General features: G+C 49.2%; 1 protein-coding gene and 2 pseudogenes across 7 annotated transcripts in view; 2 read left to right on the top strand and 1 right to left on the bottom strand.

The window, feature by feature from the left end:
- The first annotated feature begins 812 nt into the window (after nucleotides 1-812).
- The window catches only part of LOC138846929 (olfactory receptor 1f45-like), a 62,735-nt gene continuing 43,950 nt past the window's right edge, over nucleotides 813-19,597 (top strand). Inside the window, exons 1-3 of one of the 6 annotated variants that reach the window (XM_089321386.1) lie at nucleotides 825-1,106; nucleotides 1,620-1,730; nucleotides 6,294-7,366. In XM_089321386.1, coding sequence (XP_089177512.1) covers nucleotides 1,673-1,730; nucleotides 6,294-6,910 — 675 coding nt within the window. In that variant the 5' untranslated portion in view covers nucleotides 825-1,106; nucleotides 1,620-1,672 and the 3' untranslated portion in view covers nucleotides 6,911-7,366. Of the gene's footprint in view, nucleotides 1,211-1,619; nucleotides 1,731-5,839; nucleotides 7,367-19,597 lie in introns of those variants that run through there. The other 5 variants (XM_089321388.1, XM_089321387.1, XR_016225986.1 and 2 more) reach the window with 5 other exon arrangements.
- On the top strand, nucleotides 13,964-16,044 carry LOC100344446 (beclin-1 pseudogene; annotated as a pseudogene). The gene has a single exon (XR_016225983.1). The product of XR_016225983.1 is annotated as a beclin-1 pseudogene (transcript).
- On the bottom strand, nucleotides 17,435-19,099 carry LOC149120651 (proliferation-associated protein 2G4 pseudogene; annotated as a pseudogene).

The raw sequence follows: 19,597 nt of genomic DNA, 5'->3' as shown, positions 1-19,597 counted from the left end.
GACAGAGAGAGAAAGGTCTTCCTTTTGCCGTTGGTTCACCCTCCAATGGCCGCCGCTGCAGCCGGCGCACCGCGCTGATCCGATGGCAGGAGCCAGGAGCCGGGTGCTTTTCCTGGTCTCCCATGGGGTGCAGGGCCCAAGCACCTGGGCCATCCTCCACTGCACTCCCTGGCCATAGCTGAGAGCTGGCCTGGAAGAGGGGCAACCGGGACAGAATCCGGCGCCCCGACCGGGACTAGAACCCGGTGTGCCGGCGCCGCAAGGTGGAGGATTAGCCTATTGAGCCACGGCACCGGCCATCAAATAAAATTTTTTAAAAAGTTAAAAGTTGAAAAAATACAAGAAAAACTAAAAGAAGGTATATTAAAATTCACATTATTTTAAGCTTCAATATTTTATTTACAACCACATGAGAATTTTAAAATATTACTTTCTCAGCTTTAGCTAAGGCAAAATTCAGTACTATTTTCAAATAGTACTTCAAATCCACTTCTTTGCCTATCTGGGTTTCCACTGAGAGAACTGCCCTATTTGACACCAGGTGAAGGTCTGAAATAATAATTAATTTGTATCTTGTTTTTAAAAATTAATTTTATTTGTAAAATATCCCTTATTATTTATTTGGACTCCCAGGTTTCTCGCGACCCCTTGCTTTCCTCAGCGGCTGGGAGACTTCGCACACGGCGAGTTCCCAGCGGACGCACCACGCGCACGTGCACGTCTCGGAAGGGCGACCACAGCGAGCACCGCGCGCTCCCGGAAAGCGACCAATCAGAGGCTGCATCGCCGCGCTGTCTCGGCCCGCCTCCCTGCTTTAGCCAATAATAGCCGGTTCTTTTTCCCGGCTGGTGTTCTCCCATCCAATGAGTAGGAGGGGCGGTGCCTGAGCTCGGCCAGTCTCCGTGAGGCGGTGGGCGCCGTCCCTCACAGAAGAGCTGCCGGCTGGGAAAACGCGTGTGGCGTCCGGGTCTGCGCTGCAGCGGGCGGCTCTGTGGTGGCGGTGGTGGAGTCGTCATCGCCAAAAAGCGGGAATGGGCACCCTGGCGTTGGCACCCACCAAACCTGGGCGCCTGGCGGAGCCCAGGAGCCACGACTACTCAACTGCCGTGAGTTCTTCAGGTGTCGCTCCGCCTGCTTCCTATCTCCGGCTTCGCAGGTGGAGGCCGAAGCCGCTGAGGGTCTGACTTCAGTCTGGGTGTCCGTTACAGGGGTGAGGTTGGCCGGGGAGCCGGCTGCGGCAGTGCGGCGGGCTCTGCGGGCAGGGAGGCCTCCTTGCGTTCCGGGAGGGTCGTGTTCTGGAAGCTTGGTTCCCGGTGTTAGCCGTCCTGGGCAGAGGCGGACCCGCAGGAGGTGGAAGTGGAGGGAGACGAACCTGTGGGGGCCCCGGGCTCGGAGGCGGGGAAAGCCGCTGTGGCAGGACTGGGGTCCCCTGAGCGGGCGTGCTGTGGAAGACAGCTTGGCCGGCCCCAGGTCTGTTGGCCTGTACCCCACCTCTCACACAAGCCCCCACCATAATGACATTTGACCTGTGTGCCACAGCTGGGGGAATTCCCAGCCACCATTCGTGAGTCTAGTCAACCTCTCCCTGTTACCGAGCGCCGCTTGTGATGTTGCAGCAGCACAGAATGGTCCAGCACCCAAGAACACAGACATTGCCTGAGTGACGTTAAACATGCATTGCTTCAGGCTCCATTCCAGACTTCCTGAATCACAGTCTTCATTTTTGAAAGGTTTGTTTTATTTATTTGAAAGTCAGAGTTAGAGAGAGGGACAGAGACACACTTTGGAGAGGTCTTCCCAGCTCACAATGAATCATCCTTTTCTGAGACTGGCACCCTAATCCACAGACCCATCGGAGACCCAAAACTTCCAAAACTTAGCAACATAAAACAGCAAGCATTTGTCTCACTTGTCATAGATCATTTGTCATAGATCTTCTGAGATGGGACTCTGGTCCCAGAGACACACTGGTTCACTCCCCACGTGGCCACAATGGCCAGGGCTGGGCCAGACTGAAGTCAGGAGCTTCTTCTCAGTTTCCCTCGTGGGTGCAGGGGCCCAAGCACTTGGGTCATCTTCTGCTGCTCTCCCAGGCACATTAACAGGAAGCTGGATCAGAATTGGAGCAGCGAGGAAATGAACAGTTGTTCATATGGGATGCCAGTATCAAAGATAGCAGTCTTTACCCACTACATTGCCATGCTGGCCCCATAGTCTTCATTTTTTTTATTAAGATTTATTTATTTATTTGAAAGAGCTACAGAGAGAGAGAGAGAGAGAGAGAGAGAGATGTCTTCCATCAGCTGGTTCATTTCCCAGTTGGCCACAATGGTCAGAGCTGTGCCAAAGCCAGGGGCCAGGACCTTCTTCGGGGTCTCCCACACAGGTTCAGGGGCCCAAGGACTTGGGCCATCTTCTACTGCTTTTCTAGGCTACTGCAGAGAGCTGGATCAGAAGTGAAACAGCTGGGACTGGATCCAGTGCCCTTATGGGATGCCAGCACTGCAGGTGGTGGCCTTACCTGCTATGCCACAGCACTGCCCCAATACACAGTCTTCATTTAAAAAATATGTATTTATTTATTTGAAAGAGTTACACAGAGAGAAGGAGAGGCAGAGAGAGAGAGAGGTCTTCCATCTGATGGTTCACTCCCCAAATGACTGCAATGGCTGGAGCTGTGCCGATCCGAAGCCAGGAGCTTCTTCCGGGTTTCCAACGTGGGTGTGGGGGCCCAAGGACTTGGCCATCTTCTGCTTTCCCAGGCCACAGCAGAGAGCTGGATGGGAAGTGGAGAGGGTCTCAAATCGGCGCCCATATGGGATGCCGGCACTTCAGGCCAGGGTGTTAACCCACTGCGCCACAGCGCCAGCCCCTACACAGTCTTCATTTTTAACAACAGCCTCCTCAGGTGATTTCTGTGCATGCTGGAATTGTAAATTACCATGGTAAACTTCTCCAAATTGGCAATCTAGGAGGCAGTGTGGGACCACCTGGATTAGGCTCTGCAGATGGTGGCCTATGCAGATACTGAGGTTTGAGCTTTGTGAATCAGACTCCAAAGTCAAGATCTTTGTGGCATCCCAAGCAGCATTTTCCACTTAAATGGGGTGATTGGTAGAAAAACCTATGGTGAACATGAATGCCTGAATGTGTGCAAGTAGTCAGGAAAGGCAAGCCAGTGGACACAGAGGGGCTCAATCAGAGGTTGAGGAGTTGACAGAATGTGTGTTGGGGATACATGGGTTTATTCATCAAGTTTTGGCATCCCGCAAACATGATCTCTAACCAAGGTTTCCACTTGATAGTAAGAGATGTGGCAGCCAGATGTGCCAGTAAGAGATGTGGCAAGATGACCCTCGGTGATCCTGGCCTTGTGGAATCCTTCCCAGGTTTATCTGGGATGAGAGTGCAAGGAATAGTATGTAAGAAGCATTGGGGACCGTGGTGTACCAGGCTAAGCCTCCGCCTGTGGCACTGGCATCCCATAAAGGTGGCCATGTGTGTCTTGCCCATTCGTATCCACTTCCAATCCAATTCCCTGCTAATGTGCCTGGGAAAGCAGTGGAGGATGGCCCAAATGTTTGGGCTCTTGCACCCATGAAGGAGACTGGAAGAAGCTCCTTGCTCCTGGCTTCAGATCAGCCCAGTTCCAGCCTTACAGCCATTTGGGGAGTTAACCAGTGGATGGAAGACCTCTCTCTCTGTCTCTCAGATAAATAAGGTAATAAATTTAAAAACAAAGAAGCAGTGGCGTGTGACTTCTGGAGCTGTATCATAAAGGCTGTTGTGGCTTCTGTAGTGCGTCTCGAAGCCCTGCTCGGGGGACACCAGCAGTTCTGTGTGAGGACACTTCACATTAGCTCTGTGTGGAGGTCCAGGGAGTAAGTGAGGTTGCTGCCAATGGCAGTGAATGAAGGAGAGCTCTCTTGGAGTTGATTCTGCAGCCTGAGTCAGCCTCCAGGACTGAGCCCCTGCCGCCAACGTACCTGCAGTCTCACACAGAAGCCTGACCCGGAACAGGACCAGAGTCCCATCTCAGAAGATCTATGACAAATGATCTATGACAAGTGAGACAAATGCTTGCTGTTTTATGTTGCTAAGTTTTGGAAGTTTTGGGTCTCCGATGGGTCTGTGGATTAGGGTGCCAGTCTCAGAAAAGGATAATTCATTGTGAGCTGGGAAGACATCTCCAAAGGAGTCTACTCTGGACAATGGGCTTCCTCAGTCCTGGCGTGCTGTGAGCTCCCTGGGATCTCTGTCTCTTTGATTACAGAAGGAGCATACTTGATATGGTGCCTTAAAGGATCAAGCACAAATCTGTAGTGCTACCCTGCCATCCTTTTCTGCAAACATATCACTAACTCTGTGTATAAGATACAAGAGAAAATGAAAGGTTCACTCAGGTAATTGTGAAATAACCCCAGTTTCTGACATTAGAAAGTAGGAAGAGGGCCAGTGTTGTGGATCAGTGGGTTAATCCACTGCTTGGGATGGCAGCATTCCATATCAAAGTGCTGGTTTGAGTCTCAGCTACTCTGCTGTCCAACTGCTTGTTAATGAACCTGGGAAGGAAGCAGAAGATGGCTCAAGTATTTGGGCTTCTGCTACCCATGTGGAAGACTTGGATAGAACAACAAAAATAATGATTGGTTTTGAAAACCTATAAATATAGCCTAGATGAATAGGATGAGGTCTTAGAGAATTTTCTCTGGGACTTGTCTCTATCCATGTCCCCAAGATGTGAATGACCCAGGAGTTAGATCACATCCTTTGCCGTCATTGCTGAGTCCACGGGGATTGGGAAATAGATGGGACAATTACCTTGAACTTGTCTGTAATGAGACTCTCAGGGAGTCTGGTCTCAGGGGTCATGGAAGCCATGTAAACACCTGCCTGTGACTCCCCACACATCCTTTCTGCACGGAGGGGGAAGGCTGTGACCATCTCCTCTTCCCTAGCTCAGAACCTGCCTGTATGTCTAAGACTTCTCACTGCTTAGAGTAAGAGTGGTATTGGCCAATTCCTGCAGGGTGGAGAACACTTGACAGCAGCATTGCTAATGTCTGTCAGGTACTAGCTTAACAGTGGGGATTCTGGATGGAAAGTGGAGCAGCTGGAACTTGAACTGACGCCCATATGGGATGCTGGCATTGAGGTGGTGGCTTAACTGTTATATCACAGTCCAGGCCCCTGATTGAAGGTTTTAAGGAACCTTGGTGCTAAATCTTCCCCATCCAGGTAGCAGTAGTAAGATTCTTGAATTCATTAACTGAAGGATGATACAGACATAGTGATAATCGCTATGTCTGATCCCATTATTAACTGTTAAGCTCATAGAGAGACCGGGCTGCGGCTCACTAGGCTAATCCTCCGCCTGTGGCGCCAGCACCCCGGGTTCGAGTCCTGGTTGGGGCTCCCGTTCTGTCCTGGTTGCTCCTCTTCCAGTCCAGCTCTCTGCAGTGGCCCGGGAAGGCAGTGGAGGATGGCCCAGGTCCTTGGGCCCTGCACAAGCATAGGAGACCAGGGGGAAGCACCTGGTTCCTGGCTTCGGATCAGCGCAGCGCGCCGGCCGTAGCGGCCATTTGTGGGGTAAACCAACCGAAAGGAAGACCTTTCTCTCTGCCTCTCTCTCACTGTCTAACACTGCCTGTCAAAAAAAAAAAAAAAAAGGTCATAGAGAAAGTTCATTGAGAGAAAGCCTGATACAAAGACAGAGAAGGGCTGTGTCTTTGCTTACCTGTTGGTTTAATGTTAATGTTTAGAAAATTAAAAGGTTGAATCCAGTGGGACCAGCATCATGTGGGACTGAGGGTTGGAAGTTGTGGGTGTCGGGACCAGGGGTAGATTCTGACTACTATCTCTAACACAGGGTTCATTAGCATGTCCATAGATGGGTCTTGATTTCTGCATCCAGTCCCTCAGCTTTCCCATTTCTGTCCTCTTTATTTTCTCTGCATCTGGGCTCAGACCCATGGGAGGGGCCAACGAGTCGAGTGTCTCCGAGTTCCTCCTCCTGGGACTCTCGCGGCAGCCCCAGCAGCGGCTGCTGTTTGTGCTCTTCCTGAGCATGTACCTGGCCACGGTCCTGGGGAACCTGCTCATCGTCCTGGCCATCGGCACAGACGCCCGCCTGCACACCCCCATGTACTTCTTCCTCAGCAACCTGTCCTTCGTGGACGTCTGCTTCTCCTCCACCACCGTCCCCAAGATGCTGGCCAATCACGCCCTCGGGAGTCAGGCCATCTCCTACTCTGGCTGTCTCACGCAGATGTACTTTGTTTTCCTGTTTGTAGATATGGACAATTTCCTCCTGGCCGTGATGGCCTATGACCGCTTTGTCGCCGTGTGCCACCCGTTACATTACACAACAAAGATGACTCGTCAGCTCTGTGTCCTGATGGTCGCTGGGTCCTGGATCATTGCCAATCTGAATGTCCTGTTGCATACCCTGCTGATGGCACGACTGTCATTCTGTGGGGACAACGCCATCCCCCACTTCTTCTGTGATGTGGCTGCTCTCCTGAAGCTATCCTGCTCAGACACACGGCTCAATGAGATGTTGGTTCTTTTTGAAGCAGGACTGATCATGATCGCCCCCTTTGTTTGCATCCTGGTGTCGTATGTCTTTATTGCTGCTGCTGTGCTGAGAGTGCCCTCCATTCGGGGCAGGTGGAAAGCCTTCTCCACCTGTGGCTCCCACTTGGCTGTGGTGTTTCTCTTCTATGGCACCATCATATCCTTGTATTTCAACCCTTCGTCCTCACACTCGGCTGAGAAAGACATAGCATCTGCAGTGATGTTCACGGTGGTCACTCCCATGCTGAACCCTTTCATCTACAGCCTGAGGAACAAAGACATAAAAGCTGCTCTTGGGAAAGTGGTGGCCATGAGATTTCTGTCTACTCGGTAATGATCCAGGCTAACTAAATCGTATAGGTAACTGTTTTCCAAGAAAATTCTGTTTGTGTTTTCTGCTGTGGGAAATGTGGTACTTGCCTTTTGTAAGAGAAGCATGTAGTATACATCTTGGGAGAACAAAACTCTTGATACAGATTATTTGGGAAAAAAGATGGAAAGAGACTGTTTCATCAGATGACTTGACTCTTGCAATTGTCAGTGCCCTCCATTGAAACCCACCCCACACTACACCTGGGTAACGTGGGTGTTGAATAATTTGTGTTTCTTACTCAATTAGACAAGACTGAGCATGCACCCTCATGGAATAGTGAGGCATCTCAGTAGGAAGTTGCCACGGAGAAATTAGGGGCCTGGGATTGTGTGAAGTGATGTTGGTGAGGAATGAGGCACTGGGCTTTTTGCTCAGGATCAGAAGCTGTTACAGAGGAGGGACCATTCTTGACCTTTCTTTCTGTCTCTCTCACTGTCCACTCTGCCTGTCAAAAAAAAAAAAAAAAAAAAAAAAAAAAGCCGGCGCTGCATCTCACTAGGCTAGGCTAATCCTCCACCTAGCGGTGCCAGCACACCAGGTTCTAGTCCCAGCCGGGGCGCCGGATTCTGTTCTGGTTGCCCCACTTCCAGGCCAGCTCTCTGCTATGGCCCGGGAGTGCACTGGAGGATGGCCCAAGTACTTGGGCCCTGCACCCCATGGGAGACCAGGAGAAGTACCGGGCTCCTGCCTTCAGATAGGCGCGGTGCGCCGGCCGCAGCTGCCGGCCGCGGCGGCCATTGGAGGGTGAACCAACGGCAAAGGAAGACCTTTCTCTCTGTCTCTCTCACTGTCCACTCTGCCTGTCAAAGAAAGAAAAAAAAAAAACAGGAGGGACCATTCTGACTGGACCATTTACTGTATTTTATCCAGAATGAAGCAAGAGTTGACTAAGGCCAAGGTGTAACTGACAAAGCTGCAGCAGTCGCTCATTTCAGTCCCCTTAGGGGGGCAGTGGATGATTCCTGTGGCTAGGACAGTATTCAGGTGTTTGTGCTCAGACAGGATTGCAGAGTGGCCGTGTTGTCCTGCTCCATGACGGGCACGGAGTGGCCTTATTTGATGGTGAAGTTCTGTGAACATCTCCGTGTGAATCTGGTTGGTTTGGGAGTTCCTGGCCAGCTCCTGAGTGTCGTGATCATTGCTGTTTTTCAGTTTGCAGAGCTTGTCCTGAGTGTGTTTGAAGTGAGATCAGACTTGTTGAGGCTGAGTGAGAGGTTTATGCAGAACTCCAGAAAGCCCTGACTTGGCAATTTTTTTGAGCCAGTGATTTTTATCTTCTTATCTGAGCTTTATGTATCACTGAGTGTTACGTGAGGAGTATGCATAAGTTAATAAGAAATATCCCTCACATGATCCTCATCTTCACTGAGGTGCTTATCCCCTGCAGACTCATTGTCACCCTCATCCCCTCCACAAGGTAGCCCCTCTCTGAGCCTAGTGGGTGCAGATACGGTGTAAAGGCCGACCCCTCCTCATTCCAGAATGAACAGCCTGACACATGCATGGGCAGCCGCCCTCAGTAGTTGACCTTGTAAGTGAACTGTGTCCTAGTGCCTTTCATCTGTTGTCCCTGCCTTGCCCCACCCTGATCTGTGGACTTCTGGGCCCACTCGCCGCTTCCAGGCCGCTGACCAGCAAGGGGCTTCTCAGCCATCCTCTGTTGAGTGCTCAGTGTTTAGGGATGAATTACAGATGTCATTTCTCTCTTCACAGGGTGTTTGTTTATGGAAGGTTTGATCTGGCCCTACACCTGTAGCATCTCTCATCTCTCAACTCTGTAGTAACCCTTGGTAAAACATTGTGTTGTGGGTTCCCTGTAGCACTAGGCTGCCCAGCCTGGATGACAGTGGGGTCGTTTTGCCCTGGCACCGGTTCTCAGATGTGGCTGAAGGAAATATTTAAATATCTACTAGAATCCCTCTGTCTGGGCATGTCATTCAACTACATCTTTTCCACCGTCTGTTCTTTGTATCTCAGCACACTCAGTTATTTCTGTTCAGATAGTAATTTTCAAATAACTGCTTATCTAAATTACTGCCTGGCTTCCGCACTTTTATTATATAGCCCTTTATATATTTCCATCAAGTCTTGCTGAATGTTCTCACTCATAATTGTTTCTGCATGAAAACAGAGTAAATTTACTATTTAACAGTCTGATTTCACATTGTTTGGAAAATGATTGCAGGAAATGTATTGACAAATATGTGAAGCTTATAATTTTCTCCTTGTGTTTGGACTTTAGCAATTTTACTGTGATGTGTCTGGTTTTGGGTCTCTTTGTGTTTGTCCTACTTGAAGTTCATTGAGCATGCTGGGTGTGTAGGTTATGTTTCAAAAAATTTGGGAAGTCTTTAGTCATTATTTCTTCAGATTTTTTCCCTCTCCCTTGTCTCCTCTCTGGCCACTACTCCCATTTTGTGTCATTTGATACACCTGATGGTGGCCACATTTCTTTGACACTAGATCTTTTTTCCTTGTTCTTTTTCTCTTCAGTTTGCATATCTCTGTCCACTAACCTCACATTTACTGATTTGTTCTTCTAAAGGTTCAAGTCTTTTGAGTCCCTGTAATGAATTTTTAAATTTCAGATACTGTATTTTCCAACTCCAGAATTTCCATTTGGCTGTTTACCCTCTCGCATTATTTAATTCTTTATTTTATGATGCAGCATTGTCATGACACTTCAATTTACTTCTTTATGCTGTGCTTTAGTCCTATGGTCATTTTTACAGTGTATACTTTATAATATCTTTTATTATTTTTTTGACAGGCAGAGTTAGACAGTGAGAAAGACAGACAGACAGACAGAAAGGTCTTCCTTTCTGTTGGTTCACCCCCCAAATGGCTGCTACAGCCGGTGCCCTGCAGCCGGTGTGCTGAGCTGATCCGAAGCCAGGAACCAGGTGCTTCTTCCTGGTCTCCCATGCGGGTGTAGGGCCCAAGGAGTTGGGCCTCCTCCACTGCCTTCCCAGGCCACTGCAGAGAGCTGGACTGGAAGAGGAGCAACCGAAACAGAATCTGGCATCCCAACTGGGACTAGAACCTGTGGTGCCCTCGCCACTGGCAGAGGATTAGCCAAGTGAGCCGCGGTGCCGGCCTACATTTTTTTTTATTACATTGAAACCTGTTCACTCTCATGTGTAGTTTCTTTTTTAAGATTTATTTTATTAGGCCGGCGCCTTGGCTCAATAGGCTAATCCTCTGCCTGTGGCGCCAGCACACAGGGTTCTAGTCCCGGTCACCCGGTTGTTTTTCTTCCAGGCCAGCTGCTCTCTGTTGTGGCCCGGGAGTGCAGTGGAGGATGGCCCAAGTGCTTGGGCCCTGCACCCCATGGAAGACCAGGAGAAGCACCTGGCTCCCGGCTTCGGATTAGCGCGGTGTGCTGGCCGCGGCGGCCGTTGGAGGGTGAACCAACGGCAAAGGAAGATCTTTCTCTCTGTCTCTCTCTCTCACTGTCCACTCTGTCTGTCAAAAAAAAAAAAAAAAAAGCTTTATTTTTTTTATTTGAAAGAGTTACAGAGAGAGATGAGAGACAGACAGAGGGACAGACAGAGAGAAAGATCTATCTGCTGGCTCCCTCCCTAAACCTCCCTAAATGCTGCAATGGCCAAGCCTGTGCCAGGCCAAATCCAAGAGCCTGGGACTTCATCTGGTTTTCCCATGTGGGTTGCTGGGGCCTAAGTACGGGAGCTGTCTTCTGCTGCTTCCCCAGGTGCATTAGCAGAGAGCTGGATCGGAAGTGGAGCAGCCAGGAGTTGGACTAGCACCCATATGGGATGCTTGGGTCACAGGCTGTAGCTCTGTCCACTATACCACAATGCAGGTCTCCATAGCATGTTGTATTTCTTGCTTTTTTGGTGTATGTGTCATAATTTCCTGTTTCTTTTATGCTTTCTAATTTTTGTTGTAAACTGGACATTTTGGATCATATTTTTTAGCACCTTGAGGTAGTGGTTTCTTCCCTGGACTTTGTTATTGTGGTGTGCCTATTTACTTATCTAGTTTGGCTGGGTTATTTTAGTGAAGTCCCCCGGCCACTTTGGGTACACTGAGAGTCACCCAGTGATGGCTGTTGATTTGGGAGGGCTCTTTTCTACTCTTTGTCTGATCATGGCAGCTGTTAAACTCCAGTAATTGCCAGATTATTGCTCTACTGATTCAGAAGAGCATACCTTCCTCTACAAAATAATCAAGTCAAATTATGAATCCTTTGAAGGAATCTTATTTAAAGGTTTATTTTTTTAATTTGAAAGGTAGAGCTACAAAAAGAGAGTGAGAGTGAGTGAGAGAGAGAGAAGGAGGGAGGGAGGGTTGAGGATTTTACATCTGTTGGTTCACTCCCCAAATGGGCATAATGGCTGTGGCTGGGTCAGCAGGAATGAGGAGGGTCTCCCACAGGGTTTGCAGGGGCCTAAGCACAGCGGCCATCTTCTGCTCTCTGAGGCACATTAGCAGGGAGCTGGATTGGAAGTGGGGCAGCTGGGTCTTGAACCAGCACTCGTGTGGGATGCTGGTGCTGCAGGTGGTGGTTTAACCCACTGCACCACAATGGCAGTCCCAGGAAGGAATGATTTCTGAGGTCACTGTTTGGTGTTTGTTTTGACCCCAAGGTAGGCTCTTCCCAGATGTCTTATCCTTTGTGTTTTTCTCCTGCAGTCCGGCCAGTCTGCAGTCTAGGCTTTATCTTCATTTGATGAAAGAAACCTCAACCGTTCTTGAGAATACCCTTAGCTTTCAACCTCATGCTTTGTTGCACACGATGCCAGTTTCTTTGGGAAGAGGTTAGGAGTGATCTTTCTAGGACCTGCTTCTCCTCTGAGCAGAATCTCTGAGTCCGGGCTCTGGAGCAGGGGTGGAGACAATGACAGAGATTCTCTCTGAGTGACACTCTCAGTGCAGACGGTGAGTGTGTGTGGGAGAGGTGAGCAGCCTGAGGTCCTCTACTCTTGCCTCTACTTGCATGGAACAACAGCTTCCCCAGTCGGAGGCAGGGCTTTCAAGACCTCAGGATTCTCAGTAGGCCATGCCCCAGTCGGAGTTGGGCTGGAGAAGGGAGACCTGACTTCTGAACTGCACTCACCTGGGGCTGAGCCTTCGCACAGGCCGCTGAGCATATGATGAGGAACGCAGAAGTGCAGCGCATTCTGAGAATGAGACCCTCTGGCTTGGAGCTGAGGGAACAGGGAGCCCTGTGTTCTTGGCTGCGCTAGTCTACAACAAAGCTCCTGTCATGATGAGCTGGGAAGCAGTGGGTTAGCAGAACTCCTCTTACTGTCACACTGGCTCAGGCTCTCTTTTACTCTGATTTTTTACTCTTTACAAAAACACATCAACAAGCACCTCTATAGGTATCCTGATCATTTCTTTAAAAACAGACATTCTGGGAGCTGGTACTGTGGTGCTGTGGGTTAAAGCCCCAGTCTACAGAGCCAGCATCCTCTATGGGTACCGGTCCAAGTCCTGACTGCTCCACTTCCCAACCTGTTCTCTGCCATGGCCTGGAAAATCAGTAGAAGATGGCCCAAATCCTTGGGCCCCTGCACCCACGTGGAAGACCTGGAAGATGCTCCTGGCTCCTGGCTTCAGATTGGCGCAGTTCTGGCCATTGCGGCCATCTGGGGAGTGAACCAGCAGATGGAAGACCTTGCTCTCTCTCTCCCTCTTTCTGCCTCTGCCTCTCTGTAACTCTGCCTCTCAAATAAAGAAATAAATATTTTTTTTTTTTTGACAGGGAGAGTTAGACAGAGAGACAGAGAGAAAGGTCTTCCTTCTGTTGGTTCACCCTCCAATGGCCGCTGCGGCCGGCGCGCTGCACTGATCTGAAGCCAGGAGCCAGGCACTTCTTCCTGGTCTCCAATGCGGGTGCAGGGCCCAAGCACTTGGGCCATCCTCCACTGCCTTCCTGGGCCACAGCAGAGAGCTGGACTGGAAGAGGAGCGACTGGGACAGAATCTGGTGCCCCAACCAGGACTAGAACCCGGGGTGCCGGTGCCGCAGGCAGAGGATTAGCCTAGTGAGCCGTGGTGCTGGCCTAAATAAATCTTTAAAACAATAAAAAGTAGACATTCTGTATGGTATTAGACACTTTGCATATTAAATATTTCCCAGTTGCCTTCCAGAAAGTTTTTATGAAATTATTTTCCCTAGGAAATGTGATTACCTTCTTACTACATCTTTGTCAAGCCTGGTTACTTAAATATTTTACTTACTTACTTGCAGGTAGATACATATAGAGACAGGGAATGCTCTTACCTGCTGGTTCACGTCAGTTGGGGATGGGCTAGGTGAAATGGGTGAGTTGGGAATGAAATCTGGAACTCCCATGTGGCAGGAACATAAGTGCTTGAGCCATCACCTGTTGCCTCCCAGGCTGCACATTAACAGGAGTCAGGAGCCAGAGCGAGAAATCGAACCCAGCTACTCCTTTTGGGGTACGGGTAAGTCTACCTCCAGGCTGAGGGCCTGCCCCAGCTGTGGTTACTTGAATTCTTTTGAACTTTTGAGCTGATCTGAAACCAGGAGCCAGGAGCTTCTTCCAGGTCTCCCACACAGTGCAGGGATCCAAGCACTGGGGCCATTTTTCACTGCTTTCCCAGGCTATCAGCAGGGAGCTTGATCAGAAGAGTGGCAGCTGGGACACGAACTGGCCCATATATGGGATGATGGCACCGTAGGCAGAGGCCCAACACACTATGCCACAGCACCTGCTCCTCATAAACTATTTTTGTGATTATACAATTTTATATATCCTTGTTATAGAATGTTTTAGAAAATGCAGGAAGTTATGAAGAAAGAAGCTTAAACATGCAATAATTTCATCATTGAATGAACCCTCAATAAATAGCTTGTGTATTTCTATCCAGTCCTTTGCCTTTGCAAAATAGTCAATGTACTTACATCTATGGACTAGTGAATTATGAATACATTCTATATCAAATGCTGCAGTATGCTTTGGGGGGCTTACCATCCATTATGTGAGACTTCTGTTATTAAAAGCCCTTAAAAACTTTTTTTAAAAGATTTATTTTATTGGACCGGGAAGTAGCTAAAGTTTGGGCGATGGCGATTCTGGAGGCCTTGTTCCGGGGCCGACTGGAGGCTACGGTCCCCCCGCGATAGACCGAACCTGAGTGGCCGGCTCTAGGGCCCCGAGGGATGGAGGGGTCCAAGACGCCCAGCAGCACCATGCAGGTGAGCTTGGTGTGCCAGCGCTGCAGCCAGCCCCTCAAGCTGGACACGAGCTTCAAGATCCTGGACCGGGTCACCATCCAGGAGCTCACAGCTCCATTACTTGCCACAGCCCAGGTCAAACTAGGAGACCCCCAGGAGGAAGAGGCTAACTCAGGAGAGGAAGCATTTATTGAAACTCGCCAGGATGGTGTCTCTTGCCCCCAGCCAGGATGATGTCTACAGAAAGTGCCAACAGCTTCACTCTGATCGGGGAGGCGTCCGACTGCGGCACCATGGAGAACCTCAGCCGAAGACTGAAGGTCACTGGGGACCTTTTTGACATCATGTCGGGCCAGACAGACGTGGATCACCCACTGTGTGAGGAATGCACGGATACTCTCAGACCAGCTGGACACTCAGCTCCATGTCACCGAAAATGAGTGTCAGAACTACAAGTGCTGTTTGGAGATCTTGGAGCAGATGAACGAGGTTGACAGTGAGCAACTGCAGAAGGAGCTGAGGGAGCTGGCCCTGGAGGAGGAAAGGCTGGTCCAGGAACTGGAAGATGTGGAAAAGAACCGCAGAACAGTGGCAGAAAACCTGGAGAAGGTCCAGGCTGAGGCTGAGTGGCTGGATCAGGAGGAAGCTCAGTATCAGAGAATACAGTGAATTTAAACGACAACAGCTGGAGCTGGATGACGAACTGAAAAGTGTGGAAAACCAGATGCATTATGCCCAGATGCAGCTGGACAAGCTGAAGAAGACCAACATCTTCAACACGACCTTCCATATCTGGCACAGTGGGCAGTTTGGCACAATCAGTAACTTCAGGCTGGGCCGCCTGCCCAGTGTTCCTGTGGAATGGAATGAGATTAATGCTGCTTGGGGCCAGACAGTGTTGCTGCTTCATGCCCTGGCCAATAAGATGGGTCTGAAATTTCAGAGGTATCGACTGGTGCCCTATGGAAATCACTTGTATCTGGAGTCTCTGACAGACAAATCTAAGGAGCTGCCATTATACTGTTCTGGGGGGTTGCGGTTTTTCTGGGACAACAAGTTTGACCATGCAATGGTGGCTTTCATGGACTGCGTGCAGCAGTTTAAAGAAGAGGTTGAAAGGGCGAGACACGTTTTTGTCTTCCATACAGGATGGATGTGGAGAAAGGCAAGATTGAAGACACAGGAGGCAGTGGCGGCTCCTATTCCATCAAAACCCAGTTCAATTCTGAGGAACAGTGGACAAAAGCTCTCAAGTTCATGCTGACAAACCTCAAGTGGGGTCTTGCTTGGGTATCCTCACAATTTTATAACAAATGACTTTTTCCTTAGGGGATGTTTGCCTTAAAGGCTTTAAAATTTGTTTTGTTTGCAGAAAGTTTAAATTTGGGTAACATTAAACAACATATGTTTACAGTACCAAAAAAGAAAATCCACAAAAGCCACTTTATTTTCAAGTATCAGATGACAGTCTCCAGAGCTACCACATGCCATGTACAGCACCGACCCTTGTCACAGTTTTGACTCTTATCCCATGCCTGCCTTTCCCTCTCTCCCCTGAAAACAACTAATTTAATTTTGTGTTTTTTTTTTTTTTTAAACTGAGTTGAACTAAGATTGACGTGTTCTCACTGGACTTTAGCTCTCTCAACTTCCTGCACTTAAAATACGAAATAGAAACTTCTGTCTCCACTGAGAGACACGTTGGAGGCACACAGTTGGATAATGTGGGAAATGACATCTAAGCTTTGTCTGGTCACCGTGTGATGTGCTCAGATGCTGAAACTGAACACTTCTCCCTCAGTTCTAGTCCTGAATGTCTACTCTGCTCCGTGTTAGCGATATGAAGTGGTGTTTGATACTGTTTGAGACATTATTGAGAGATTTAATTATTTGTAATAAAAGATTTGCTACAGGCTGAAAAAAAAGGATTTATTTTATTTATTTGAAAGAGTTACAGAGAGAGGTATAGACAGAGAGAGAAGTCTTCATCTGCTGGTTCACTCCCCAGTTGGCTGCAATGGCCAGAGCTGTGCCAGCCCAAAGCCAGGAGCCAGGAGCTTCTTCAGGGTCTCCCACACGGGTGCAGGGGCCCAAGGACTTGGGCCATCTTCTGCTTTCCTAGGCTGTAGCAGAGAGCTGGATGGGAAGTGGAGCAGCTGGGTCTCGAACCAGCGCCCATATGTGATGCCGGCGCTTCAGGACAGGGCTTTAATCCAACTGAACCACAGCACTGGCCCCCAAAATCTTTTTTTTTCTAATGAGCAAATCCAAATTTATTTTAACTCCATGTCATTTTCAAGGTGTTTTAAAACCTCTTAAGTTAGTGGGAGCCCTAGTTCCTTGGGACAGCATGCCGGAAGTACAGAAGTTTGTCACCTTTCTCTACAATCCCCCAGCAGTTCATCCAATCCAAGTCCAAAGCTTCAGAAAGCCGGGAGTTGTCTCTTCAGTCTACTCTGCTGGTTCCTGATTTTTCTTCCAAGGGAAGGAGGTCAACATTTCATACAGGGAACAAAACCACAGTTGAGCTTCCAGCTTAGGTGTGTGTAAGATGGAATGGGGAAAGACCCCACTGACTCCACAGAAAAGGACACAGTGGAGATGGATTACTTCTTTACAGCCTTGTGAAAATGAGGAAAAAAGGGGGAAAAAAAAAGATCCTGAGATGCTGCAGAACATAAATGACTAAAAAAATTTACAAATGAGGATCCATTTGATAGATAAGAATCTCATAAATGGAGGCTCCGCCCCTACAAATGGGGGGCCTTAGGAGACAGCCAGGATCTGATGAGCAATCTGCCACCATGTAAATAAAAATCTGAAGAACAGCTCCTGTTAATGTTGAGGCCAGACAAAATGGTAGGAGAGTGGGAAAAGAGAAAAAAGCCCCGAACAGATGGGGAAATGCTGCCATTGGAGTGGTGTAAAAAAATCCCAGCTGAATTTATAATGGTGGTGGGTGATTTAGCCTCCTCCCTGTTCTGTTGTAGGGCCACAGACCTTGACCAAGCAGAGAATTGTAGACAAAGCTAGAAGGAGGGGCTTGAAGATGGTGGATTTTGACTCCTGATGTTATTGTCCAATTGCTTTTTCCTACTTAAAGTAGTCTTCGGTGGCTGGGAAGCCTAGCCTTCCAAGACCAGAATCGGTGCGAGTCGGTGGTTGTGGGAAGGGGCTGGGGTGGGGCTGCAGTGGGGCAGGGAGACCCTGCTCTGCTGGCGGTCCTGGGTGGAGAAGACGAGCCGTGCTTTGGAGCCCGGGGTGCAGTGGGAAGGGGATGAGGCAGGAGCAGCAAGTGGGGGTACAGGACCCACCTCAGCCCCCAGCTTCACTTTCTTCTAAAGGTTCCCCCTGGTGGCATTCTCTGCAATCTTGGAGGCCTTCTTTTTCTTCTTCTGGGTTTTATGACTTGCACAGCTCTGAAGGGGGGCGGTTAGCTCCGTGACCTCCAGCTCTGGCTTACAGAGGTCGGGCTCAAAGGGACCACTGGTTATCCCCATGGGGCCGCTGGGCACGAGCAGAACTGTAAATTTAAACTGGGCAACAGATTCATCCTGCTCCTCATAGAGAACATTAAACGGCTGTAGCAGTTCGTGTTTGGCACATTCCACCACACCCATCCGAGCCTTCTCATCTTCACATGCTCTTAAGGTAAAGGGCATCAAAACGCCTTTCCACCTCCCTGAGGAAGGCACGCGAGGTTTTCATTTTCAGGCCATATTGTTTAGATGGGTCTCGTTTCTCAATGGTGGTTCCCTGTCCTGCATTCTTGGCCTTGTCCTCTCCTGAGCTGACGAGGACATCCATGGCATACACTTCATGCACCTCGAATTCAGCTTTTCCTGGTCCTTCTGCTGGTCTGTGGGATTCTGGATAATGGTTTTCTCTTCATCGTTGACATGTTGCTTCAGTTGGAGTGACAGCATGCCTTCCATTGGCATGCAGTTAAATGAGTGGGCAACCTTGTTCCAGGCTTCTGTCACCTGTGTGTTCTGATTTCCAGGTTTGACCAGGCGCAGGGCAGCTTCAGCACAAAGGTGAGCTGCCTTAATGACACCTGCTTTCCGCCCTGTTAGTTGGGTCCCCTGAGCTATACCGACCACAAAAGTGTGAGCCACATTAGCAATAAAGCCATCCACAGGGACCCCAAGGTCAATTGTTACCAAGTCACCTTCCTTGAGAATGTAGTCCTGATCACTCTTCCAAGGGGAGCAGTGACAGACAGTTATTTACTGAAATAGTGGCAGGAAATGCAGTACCTTTTTTCATCTATTTTCCTTCTTGAAGATTTTCCCTGTTTCTTCTATAATCATGGCATCACCCTTCTCACACAGGCTCAGCACGGACACACCTGAGCTGGATGCCTCCACCAAAGACCGAAGTACCCGGTTGGCGATGTCGCCCCCCATCTTATACTTGGTCACAACCAGGTCCTCTGCGATAGTTTGCTCCTCGTCCTCACCTGGCATCTTCCCACCACCACCACTGCAGCCGCATTTTCCCTGAGCCGCCGTCTCTGTCACCCTTCCCAGCCACAGGCTGTGGTCAGAGTCCCTACGATCCATGAGGAGAATGCGAGCAAAAGCGAGAGCAAGCAAGGCAGCGGTTGGGCAGGCGGGTGAGAGTGAGAGCAAAATCTGTCTTTTAAAATACTACAATGGTGCACTTAAAGATCTGAACAGTAACGTGGTCAGTGTGGAAAACTAAAAGGGGGAACAAAACTTACTGAAAATTGCAAACCATGTGTAGGCGCACAATCAAGAGACCTTCACAACTTTTCGCCTTTTTAAACTTGTAAAAATGAAGTCTAGGCGGGCATTTGGCACATCTCTTAAGATTCTGGTTTACTCTCAGAGCAAAGGCTCCTCTTCCTCAAAGGCTAAGCCCTTGTGCTATGATTTCAGTCAGTTTCTCCCCCACAGCTTCCTGTGCTCGAAGCCTGGTTCTCTGTAAGTGTGCTGTGAAGTGGTGGACCTGAGTAGGGCAGGGTCCAGTGAACGCCACTGTCAGGATCTTCACTTCGCACTGAACAGGATGATCTCAATAGAAAAACCTGCGGTAAACAAGGATTCCTAAATGTGTGGAAGTAGTCAGGAGAGGCAAACCAATGGACACAGAGATGCTCAACCTCAAAACCCAGGGTTGAGGGACTGACAGGAAGTGTGTAGGGAAAGATGGATTCATCCATCAAGTTGGTATCCAAAAAACCTGGTTTTTAAGCAGGGAACCCACTTGATAATAAACGATGTGGCAGCCAGTTACCAAGATGACCCCCAGTGATCCCAGCCTCCTGTAATCCCTCCCACGTTGATCTGGGATGAGTGTGCAGGAAGCAGTGGCGTGTGACTTCTGGAACTGTGACTTAAAGGATGTTGTGGCTTCTGTCATGTGTCTTGAAGCCCTGCTTGGGGGACACCAGCAGTTCTGTGTGAGGACACATCACATTAGCTCTGTGTGGAGGTCCAGTGAGTAAGTGAG

Source organism: Oryctolagus cuniculus, chromosome 19, assembly GCF_051225735.1.
Source record: "Oryctolagus cuniculus isolate XC-2025 breed Fujian yellow rabbit chromosome 19, ASM5122573v1, whole genome shotgun sequence".
In the NCBI taxonomy this organism is placed as follows: Eukaryota; Metazoa; Chordata; class Mammalia; order Lagomorpha; family Leporidae; genus Oryctolagus; species Oryctolagus cuniculus.
The sequence above is the reverse complement of the archived record's forward strand: the minus strand, read 5'-3'. Positions and strand labels throughout refer to the sequence as shown.